Source organism: Canis lupus, chromosome 8 (genome assembly GCF_011100685.1).
Source record: "Canis lupus familiaris isolate Mischka breed German Shepherd chromosome 8, alternate assembly UU_Cfam_GSD_1.0, whole genome shotgun sequence".
Lineage (NCBI taxonomy): Eukaryota > Metazoa > Chordata > Mammalia > Carnivora > Canidae > Canis > Canis lupus.
Genome location: NC_049229.1, coordinates 73,871,502 through 73,883,114, shown reverse-complemented (window position 1 = coordinate 73,883,114; position 11,613 = coordinate 73,871,502). Strand labels below are relative to the sequence as shown.

General features: G+C 41.2%; 1 protein-coding gene across 1 annotated transcript; it reads left to right on the top strand.

Moving 5' to 3' along the window:
• Positions 1–9,603: 9,603 nt before the first annotated feature.
• On the top strand, positions 9,604–10,671 carry LOC111097183 (immunoglobulin heavy variable 3-74-like). The gene is made up of 2 exons (XM_038545965.1): positions 9,604–9,839; positions 9,941–10,671. The coding sequence occupies exons 1-2, from the start codon at positions 9,794–9,796 to the stop codon at positions 10,345–10,347; spliced, it is 453 nt and encodes a 150-aa protein (XP_038401893.1). The 5' UTR covers positions 9,604–9,793; the 3' UTR covers positions 10,348–10,671.
• The last annotated feature ends 942 nt before the right edge of the window (positions 10,672–11,613 follow it).

Below are 11,613 nucleotides of genomic sequence, written 5' to 3'. Positions count from 1 at the left end.
ATATATTATATATTTATTTAAAGAGAAAGAGAGTGAAGGAGAGGAGAAAGAGAGAGAGAAGGAAAATCTCAAGTACATTCCCCATGACCTAAGAGCCTGACTTGGGGCTCAATTACAGAATCCTGAGATCATGATGTGAATCAAAAACAAAGAGTAAGATGCTTAACCACCTGAGTCACCCAGGCGCCCCATCCTTGAGAAAATATTTAGTGGGAGATTTGGATTTATTATTATTGTGTTTTGTCAGATTTTGTATTTGAGGTTAAGAGTCCCTTCTGTATTTTGGATACTAACTCCTTCTCAGTATATAGTTGAACACACCATCTCCCATTTCATAGGCTGCCTTCTTGCTCTGCTAATATTTGCTCTGCACACTTTGTACATGAAATAGCCCCACTCATCTGTCTTTGCTTTATTATTGTGATTTTAATGTTATTCAAAAACATAACAGCTAAGCAAATGTCATGATGTTTTCCCCTTAGTTTTCATTTATGAGTTCTAGGGTTGAGACTTCTGCTTAACCCTTTAATCCATTCTGAGATTTTCTGCGTCCCTGTATCTGTGTTATGTTTGATAAGGACCAAGTGCCATTATTTGCATGAGGTGTCCAACACCATTTGCTATGGAGACTATCCTTTCCCCACTGTGTATTCTTAGATATCCTGTGGAGGAAGGATTTCTGACTGTATATGCACATGTTTACTTCTGGGCTCTCTATTTTGCTCCACCGTCTACAGGTCTGATGTTATGCAGTCACACACTGATATGCTGAATGTGTGACTAAAATAAATTTCTGTAGAGGGATGTGTGATGTCTGACTATTGTTCTTACTTTTCATAATTGTATGCTCACTATCCTGAGATTTTCCTTTCCATATGAATACGGAATTTTACTATTATGTAAGAAAACAATTGGTATTTTGATTAATTTAATCAACATTAAAATCATTTGAACAAAAATTTTGTCTATACAGACAAATAAAAATATTCAAGGAGATTTAAATAAATATATAGAAAATAAAAATGAAATTTAAAACTCAGAGGAGGGGCAAGATGGCGGAAGAGTAGGGTCCCCAAATCACCTGTCCCCACCAAATTACCTAGATAACCTTCAAATCATCCTGAAAATCTACGAATTCGGCCTGAGATTTAAAGAGAGAACAGCTGAAATGCTACAGTGAGAAGAGTTTGCGCTTCTATCAAGGTAGGAAGACGGGGAAAAAGAAATAAAGAAACAAAGGGCATCCAAGGGGGAGGGGCCCACGAGGAGCCGGGCTAAGGCTGGGGCGAGAGCCCCCAGGACAGGAGAGCTCTGTCCCGGAGAAGCAGGAGCTTCATCAATCTTCCTGGGTGGAAAGGGGCTCACAGGGAGTTAGAGCAGGACCCCAGGAGGGCGGGGATGCCCTCAGGCTCCCTGGGGCACTAACAGACACCTGAGCCCTGGGGAGAGTGCACCGAGCTCCCAAAGGGCTGCACCGTGCATGGCAGGACCCAGAGCAGCTTGGAGGGCCTCGGGCAGTGGCTCCACAGAGGGGGCCGTGTGGCCCGGGAGCAGCTCAAAGGGGCTCGGGTGGTGGCTCCGGAGGGGGTTGCGTGGCCCGGATCAGCTCGGAGGGGCTCAGCTGGCAGCTCTGCGTGGAGGAGGCTGCACGGGTTGAGAGCAGCTCGGCGGCGGTGGCTCCGGCAGAGGAAGAGGCTCCGCGCAGAGGGGGCTGCTCGACTCTGGGAGCAGCTCAGAGGGGCTCTGGTGGCGACTCCGTGAATAGGCAGCTGCACAGCCGGGAACGTGAATCCAACAGCACAGGCCCAGAAGCACAGGGCGCCAGGACACAGCCCAGGATCCGGCCTCCCCCAGGATAGGCAGATGCCGGGAGGGCGCAGGACAGCAAGGCACTCATGCCCAGAGCTGAGCAGATCAACGGCGCCACCCCGGAGCCTGCAGGCCCTGCAGACAGAGAGCTCCGGAGTTACTGTGGGAGCTGAATCCAGGTTTCCAGAGCTGCTGCAGCCACTGGGGTTGTTCCTCCTGGGGCCTCATGGGTCAACAACCCCAATGAGCCCTGCACCAGGCAGGGGGCAGAGCAATCCCCAAATGTTAATAACTGAAAATCAACACAACAGGCCCCTCCCCCAGAAGACCAGCTAGGCGGACAAGTTCCAGGGGAAGTCGAGGGACTTAAAGTATACAGAATCAGAAGATACTCCCCCATGTTTTTTCTTTTTTCTTTTTGATTTCTGATTGCTTCCCCCACCCTTTTACTCCCTTTCTTTCTTTTTCTTTCTCTTTTTCTTCTCTTTTTCATTTTTTTCTTTTTCTCTGTTCTTTCCTTCTTTCTCTCTCTTTTTCTCCTTTTCCCAATACAACTTGTTTTTGGCCACTCTGCACTGAGCAAAATGACTAAAAGGAAAACCTCAACTCAAAAAAAAAGAATCAGAAACAGTCCTCTCTCCCACAGTTACAAAATCTGGATTACAATTCAGTGACAGAAAGCCAATTGAGAAACACTATTATACAGCTACTAGTGGCGATAGAAAAAGCATAAAGGACTCAAGAGACTTCATGACTGCAGAATTTAGATCCAATCAGGCAGAAATTAAAAATAAATTGAATGAAATGCAATCCAAACTAGAAGTCCTAACGATGAGGGTTAACGAGGTGGAAGAACGAGTGAGTGACATAGAAGACAAGTTGATGGCAAAGAGGGAAACTGAGGAAAAAAGAGACAGACAATTAAAAGACTATGAGACAGATTAAGGGAAATAAACGACAGCCTGAGGAAGAAAAACCTACTTTTAATTGGGGTTCCCAAGGGCATCGAAAGGGCCAGAGGGCCAGAATATGTATTTGAACAAATCTAGCTGAAAACTTTCCTAATCTGGGAAGGAAACAGGCATTCAGATCCAGGAAATAGAGAGATCCCCCCACCCAAAATCAATAAAAACCGTCGAACACCTCGACATTTAATAGTGAAGCTTGCAAATTCCAAAGATACAGAGAAGATACTTAAAGCAGCAAGAGACAAGAAAGCCCTGACTTTTATGGGGAGGAATATTAGGGTAACAGCAGACCTCTCCACAGAGACCTGGCAGGCCAGAAAGGGCTGGCAGGATATATTCAGGGTCCTATATGAGAAGAACATACAACCAGGAACACTTTATCCAGCAAGGCTCTCATTCAAAATGGTAGGAGAGATAAAGAGTTTCCAAGACAGGCAGGAACTGAAAGAATATGTGACCTCCAAACCAGCTCTGCAAGAAATTTTAAGGGGGTCTCTTAAAATTCCCCCTTAAGAAGAAGTTCAGTGGAACAATCCACAAAAACAAGGACTGAATAGATATCATGATGACACTAAACTCATATCTCCCAATAGTAACACTGAACGTGAATGGGCTTAAGGACCCCATCAAAAGGCGAAGGGTTTCAGACTGGATAAAAAAGCAGGACCCATCTATATGCTGTCTACAAGAGTCTCATTTTAGACAGAAGGACACCTACAATCTGAAAATAAATGGTTAGAGTACCATTTACCATTCAAATGGTCCTCAAAAGAAAGCAGGGATAGCCAGCCTTATATCAGATAAACTAAAATTTACCCCGAAGACTGTAGTGAGAGATGAAGAGGGATACTATCTCATACTTAAAGGATCTATTCAACAAGAGGACATAACAATCCTCAACATATATGCCCCGAATGTGGGAGCTGCCAAATATTTAAACCAATTAATAACCAAAGTGAAGAACTACTTAGATATAAATACACTTATACTTGGTGACTTCAATCTAGCTCTTTCTACACTCGATAGGTCTTCTAAGCACACATCTCCAAAGAAACAAGAGCTTTAAATGATACACTGGACCAGATGGATTTCACAGATATCTACAGAACTTTACATCCAAACTCAACTGAATACACATTCTTCTCAAGTGCACATGGAACTTTCTCCAGAATAGACCACATACTGATTCACAAATCGGGTTTGAACAGATATCAAAAGATTGAGATCATCCCCTGCATATTCTCAGACCATAATGCCTTGAAATTAGAAGAAATCACAACAAGAAGTTGGAAGGAACTCAAACACGTGGAGGTTAAGAACCATCCTGCTAAAAGATGAAAGGGTCAACCAGGAAATTAAGGAAGAATTAAAAAGATTCATGGAAACTAATGAAAAGGAAGATACAACCGTTCAAAATCTTTGGGATGCAGCAAAAGCAGTCCTAAGGGGGAAATACATCGCAAAACAAGCATCCATTCAAAAACTGGAAAGAACTCAATTACAAAAGCTAACATTACACATAAAGGAGCTAGAGAAGAAAAAGCAGATGGACTCTACACCCAGCAGAAAAAGAGAGTTAATTAAAATTTGAGCAGAACTCAATGAAATCGAGACCAGAAGAACTGTGGAACAGATCAACAGAACCAGGAGTTACTTCTTTGAAAGAATTAATAAGATAGATAATTCCTTAGCCAACCTTATTAAAAAGAAGAAAGAGAAGACTCAAATTAATAAAATCATGAATGAGAAAGGAGAGATCACCACCAACACCAAGGAAATACAATCGATTTTAAAAACATATTATGAACAGCTATACGCCAATAAATTAGGCAATCTAGAAGAAATGGACGCATTCCTGGAAAGCCACAAACTACCAAAACTGGAACAGGAAGAAATAGAAAACCTGAACAGGCCAATAACCAGGGAGGAAATTGAAGCAGTCATCAAAAACCTCCCAAGAAACAAGAGTCCAGGGCCAGATGGCTTCCCAGGGGAATTCTATCAAAAGTTTAAAGAAGAAATCAAACCTATTCTCCTAAAGCTGTTTGGAAAGATAGAAAGAGATGGAGTACTTCCAAATTCATTCTATGAGGCCAGCATCACCTCAATTCCAAAACCAGACAAAGACCCCAACAAAAAGGAGTATTACAGAATATCCCTGATGGACATGGATGCAAAAATTCTCAACAAGATACTAGCCAATAGGAACCAACAATACATTAAGAAAATAATTCACCATGACCAAACAGGATTTATTCCCGAGACACAAGGCTGATTGGACACTCAAAACAATCAATGTGATTCATCATATCAGCAAGAGAAAAACCAAAAACGTATGATCCTCTCATTAGATGCAGAGAAAGCATTTGACAAAATACAGCATCCATTCCTGATCAAATCTCTTCAGAGTGTAGGGATAGAGGGAACTTTCCTCGACATCTTAAAAGCCATCTATGAAAAGCCCACAGCAAATATCATTCTCAATGGGAAAACACTGGGAGTCTTTCCCCTAAGATCAGTAACAAGACAGGGATGTCCACTCTCACCACTGCTATTCAACATAGTAGTGGAAGTCCTAGCCTCAGCAATCAGACAACAAAAAGACATTAAAGGCATTCAAATTGGCAAAGAAGAAGTCAAACTCTCCCTCGTCTCCAATGACATGATACTCTACATAGAAAACCCAAAAGCCTCCACCCCCCGATTCCTAGTACTCATACAGCAATTTGGCAGCCTGGCAGGATACAAAATCAATGCCCAGAAATCAATGGCATTTCTATACACTAACAATGAGACTGAAGAAAGAGAAAGTAAGGAGTCAATCCCATTTACAATTGCACCCAAAAGCATATGATACCTAGGAATAAACCTAACCAAAGAGGTAAAGGATCTATACCCTAAAACCTATAGAACACTTCTGAAAGAAATTGAGGAAGACACAAAGAGATGGAAAAATATTCCATGCTCATGGATTGGCAGAATTAATACTGTGAAAATGTCAATGTTACCCAGGCAATTTACACATTTAATGGAATCCCTATCAAAATACCATGGACTTTCTTCAGAGAGTTAGAATAAATTATTGTAAGATTTGTGTGGAATCAGAAAAGACCCCGAATAGCCAGGGGAATTTTAAAAAAGAAAACCATAGCTGGGGGCATCACAATGCCAGATTTCAGGTTGTACTACAAAGCTATGGTCATCAAGACAGTGTGGTACTGGCACAAAAACAGACACATAGATCAATGGAACAGAATAGAGAACCCAGAAATGGACCCTCAACTTTGTAGTCAACTAATATTCAATAAAGGAGGAAAGACTATCAATTGGAAGAAAGTCTCTTCAGTAAATGGTGCTGGGAAAATTGGACATCCACATGCAGAAGAATGAAACTAGACCACTCTCTTTCATCATACACAAAGATAAACCCAAAATGGATGAAAGATCTAAATGTGAGACAAGATTCCTTCGAAATCCTAGAGGAGGGAACCCCAGGTGGCGCAGCGGTTTAGTGCCTGCCTTTGGCCCAGGGCGCGATCCTGGAGACCTGGGATCGAATCCCACATTGGGCTCCCGGTGCATGGAGCCTGCTTCTCCCTCTGCCGGTGTCTCTGCCTCTCTCTCTCTCTATGTGACTGTCATAAATAAATAAAAATTTAAAAAATTATCAAAAAAAATCCTAGAGGAGCACACAGGCAACACCCTTTTGGAACTCAGCCACAGTAACTCTTGCAAGGTACATCCACGAAGACAAAAGAAACAAAAGCAAAAATGAACTATTGGGACTTCATCAAGATAAGAACCTCTTGCACAGCAAAGGATGCAGTCAACAAAACTCAAAGACAACCAACAGAATGGGAGAAGATATTTGCAAAGGACATTCAGATAAAGGGCTAGTTTCCAAGATCTATAAAGAACTTCTTAAACTCAACACCAGAGAAACAAACAATCCAATCATGAAATGGGCAAAATTCATGAACAGAAATCTCACAGAGGAAGACATAGACATGGCCAACATGCACATGAAAAAATGTTCTGCATCACTTGCCATCAGGGAAATACAAATCAAAACCACAATGAGATACCACCTCACACCAATGAGAATGGGGAACATTAACAAGGCAGGAAACAAAAAATGTTGGAGAGGATGCAGAGAAAAGGGAACCCTCTTACAATGTTGGTGGGAATGTGAAATGGTGCAGCCACTCTGGAAAACTGTGTGGAGGTTCCTCAAAGAGTTAAAAGTAGACCTGCCCTACGACCCAGCAATTGCACTGCTGGGTATTTACCCTTAAGGTGCAGATGCAATGAAACGTCGGGACACCTGCACCCCGAAGATTGTAGCAGCAATGTCCACATTAGACAAACTGTGGAAGGAGCCTCGGTGTACATCGAAAGATAAATGGATAAAGAATATGTGGTTTATGTATACAATGAAATATTACTCAGCCATTAGAAATGACAAATACCCACCATTTGCTTCAATGTGGATGCAACCGATGGGTATTATGCTGAGTGAAGTATGTCAATCGGAGAAGGACAAACAGTGTATGTTCTCATTCATTTGGGGAATATAAATAATAGTGAAAGGGAATATAAGGGAAGGAAGAAGAAATGTGTGAGAAATATCAGAAAGGGAGACAGAACATAAAGACTCCTAATTCTGGGAAACGAACTAGGGGAGGTGGAAGGGGAAGAGGGCAGGGGGTGGGGGTGAATGGGTGACAGGCACTGAGGGGGACACTTGACGGGATGAGCACTGGGTGTTATTCTGTATGTTGGTAAATTGAACACCATTAAAAAATAATTTATTAAAAAATAAAAATAAATTTAAAAAAATAAAACTCATAGGCACTCTAAGAAAATATGTAAGTCTTAATATGTATAATCAGATTTCAAAGAGAAGAAATTACAGACACCAAAAAATAAAAAGAACCATGAATAAAACTCTAATATTTTAATAGAGGAAATATTGGAAAACCACGGCAGAATACAAAATTACTAGTATTGCCAATACACTAAAACAATTCCATGAAGAAATAAAAAATGAACAAAACAGAACAAATACAAGGACTGAAATCATTATCTAAACATTTCTGCTTCATGAAAGACAACGAAAAATTTAAAAACAAACCAAAAATAAAGACCAAAATTGGATGGTTTTATCTTTGAATTTTACCAAATATTTTAAGAATTAAGGCCAAAACTTTTAAATCTCTTCCAAAACATCATGAGAATGTAACCTGCCCAAATTGATTTAGGGAGGCCAGGATGTCTCTGACAGTGAACCCACACCAAGGTCCTCATAGGAAGGGACTCATGGACATTGTCTCAAATGCACATAAATGCAAAAGTCCTGACATCCTGAATCCAACAGCCCATGGACAGATTGCACAGGATGACCTAGAGGAAATCATCCCTGGGATGCAAGGGTGCTTCAACACACCCAGATCATAAATGAGTGAAGGATTGGATGTATATGATTCTTTCTTATAATGCCTATAACTGCTTGACAATGTGTAACATGCTTTTATCTTCAAAAAGTCTTAACAATCAAGGCAGAAGAGATTGCTTCCGTGAATTAGTCGCATTTTATGAAAAACCCAGAACCAACACTGCATTCAAAGTGAAAAACTGAAACCTTCCTGTCAAGTCAGGATCCACACAAGGAGGTGATTCCCACCATGAGTATTCAACATAGTATCATGAAGGAGAATAAACTGTGCCACCTTATATGTCAGCTGGTCCCCTGGGTTATTGTGAACTAAAGTCACTTGGAAAACATCCAGTGGACATATGGGCCAAGCCTCCTATGTCCCCCTGATGGCAGGAAATAAATCTCCTATGGGAAAATTCCCTTCCCTGTAGCAGAAGGGCAGAGCCAACCTCAGCACCAGAATAAGAAAACATAGGGTCCAAAAGGCTGTGCAAACAACCCTTATCAGTTCCTCACTAACTCACTGACCCAAACCCAATTGCTGGCCTTATATCTCCACAAACCCATCTTGTTGTGTAAGAAGCACAAGGACTGCCCACTTTGGTCATTGCCTGCATGTTGTATTATGGGGAGTTCATGCACATGAAAAACAAAAGGCATTTCCACTTAGATCTGTCATATGTCTAAAGAGTGAGTAGTCCAGACAAATAACCAGAAAGAAGAGAAAGAAAATATTACTGGCCCAACAGGAAATCCAATCCCGGAAATTAAGGAAACAAAAAATAAAAGTTATTTAAATCAATAAATATAGAAAAAATTATTTGTATCCATATGACATGATCTATTGCAGGGTCAACCCTACAAGCTCCAAAACCAAACACTTAGAATTAATGAACAATTTCATGGAATCTATAGGATACAAAATCAACATATGAAATAAATATAGGTTTCCACTCATTAACAACAAATTATCCATTTATTTTTAAACATTTTCTTTATTTTTTCATGAAAGACACAGAGAGACAGAGACACAGGCAGACAGATAAACTGGGTCCATGCTGGGAGACCAATGTGGGACTTGATATCAGGACTCCAAGATCACGCCCTGAGCAGAAGGCAGACCTCAACCACTGAACCACCCAGGCATCCCTAACAATAAATTATTTAAAAGGTAATTAATAAAACATTATTACACTGACACCAGTGTTAAAAATAAAATATGTAGAACTAAATATCCTGAAGGAGGTAAAATACTGTACTCTAAAAGTACCTGCATTGATGAGAGATTTTTAAAATCATAGAGAAATGCAAATGTAATTTGGTTCATAGATTCAAACATTTCATAATGTCACAAGACATTACACACACTGTCCCACAGATGTAAGCAATCCTTGTTAATAATATGTAAAGAATCAAATCTAGGTCTGGTGCTGATTATATATTCAAAGGACATGCAAAGAAGCCTCCCTCCACTGATTAAACCAGCCCAGTCTGACCCTGCAGCTGGGAGAGCAGCCCCAGCACCAGGATCCCCGGGTGACCCCATTCAAGGATCAGGACAGGACACAGACAACTCACCATGGAGTCTGTGCTCAGATGGATTTACCTTGTCACTATTTTAAAAGGTAATTAATGGAGAACAAGAGACCTTGAGTATGTGAGTGGAGGTGAGTGAGAGAAACAGGGTGTGGGACAGTTTCCTGACCAGGATGTCTTGTGTCTACAGGTGTCCAGGGTGAGGTACAGCTGGTGGAGTCTGGAGGAGACCTGGTGAAGCCTGGGGGGTCCCTGAGACTCTCCTGTGTGGCCTCTGGATTCACCTTTAGTAGTTACTACATGTTTTGGATCCGCCAGGCACCAGGGAAGGGCAATCAGTGGGTCGGATATATTAACAAAGATGGAAGTAGCACATACTACCCAGACGCTGTGAAGGGCCGATTCACCATCTCCAGAGACAACGCCAAGAACACACTGTATCTGCAGATGAACAGCCTGACAGTGGAGGACACAGCCCTTTATTACTGTGCGAGAGACACAGTGAGGCGACTTCAGTGTGAGCTCAGACACAAACCTCCCTGTAGAAGGCGATTGGGACCAGCAGGGGGTGCACATTCCTCACTACTTCTGTCTTGAAGGCCCAGGAGCAGGTGCAGATGGACGTTCTGGGCAGGTTTCCTGTAAAATCTGGGTTTCCGCTCTAAGGAGCAACATCCCCCAGGGAGCGTCTCCGGATCAGGAATTTGTGCTTAAATATTTGGTTTCTGATATAATTAGTTTCTTTAGGAAAACAGCTACTTTATATGTGCAGAAGACAGAGTTGCTTACACTTATTTACTATCTCCCTAAATATGAAAAGTATCTGTGCCTCCAGGATGTCGAGGTCTCTGTCCTTCCTGATTAGGGAGATTTTCAGTAATTATTTCATTGAATAAATCTGCCAACATTTCTTGCTCTTAATTTTCTGGGCCTCCTATCATAGGAATGTCATTGTTTCATAAGTCACTCAGTTCCCTATTTCTACATTTACGGACATTTACTCTGTTTCCCTCTACTGTTCTATCATTATTTTCCACCATGTTATCTTCTAATTCTCCAATATGCTAGTCTTTCATTCATCCTCTATATTCCTGCATTTGGGACAGCATTCCTATAATAGCATTTTTAATGTTGGGCTGACAAGGGATTATTTCTTTTATCTCTACAATAAGGGATTCTCGAGGGTCTTCAATGTTTGTTCAATTCCAGTTGTATCTTTAAAAACATTGTTTTAGATTCCAGCCTGCTTTATAATCTGAACACCTTTAACCAGGCATGTCCTCAAGTGGATGGATTTCCATGATAAACTCATAGAATGAAATGAAATCTGAACAGTTTTTCTCTTTGCTGCTCATCCTAATTGTGGTAACTTCAGGAAGTAGTTTCCTTCCTTGCCCCAGCCCCACAGCTATGTCTCCTCCCCAACACAACACTCCACACATCCTACATTCCAAAACTGTCGATTTTCTACTTGCAGACTAGCATTTTTTGTTCTCTCAGTCTTCCAATTGTTTTCTTGTTAGCTAAGAATTATTTGATAAATATCCAGCTGTGTTCAGGGATGACACAAGCCCAGGGACCCCTACAGGTCTGACATCTTAACTCCTCCTTCCCTTGTGTTTGTTAGCAAAGAATATCTGAAATAATACAAGGAGAGAATATGTATGACAGCTACAATCCTCATTTTAGTAATCAAACGAGAATAAAAATTGTTAATTGACCTTCCTTCTTCCTCTATCAACTACATATACTCTTATTTCAGCAACCCTTCAGTTTGTCAGAGCTCATTACCTGACAGGGCGACCAACAGCTTCATCCTGAAGTGTCTCTGCTTGGTCTCCTCTTTACAAGGTGTTGCTACCT

Bases quoted from the DNA above. Each gene is read 5' to 3' on its own strand.
- LOC111097183 (XM_038545965.1), top strand. From the start codon at position 9,794: ATGGAGTCTGTGCTCAGATGGATTTACCTTGTCACTATTTTAAAAG. The intron at 9,840-9,940 runs GTAATTAATGGA...TTGTGTCTACAG, and splicing joins CCTTGTCACTATTTTAAAAG to GTGTCCAGGGTGAGGTACAG.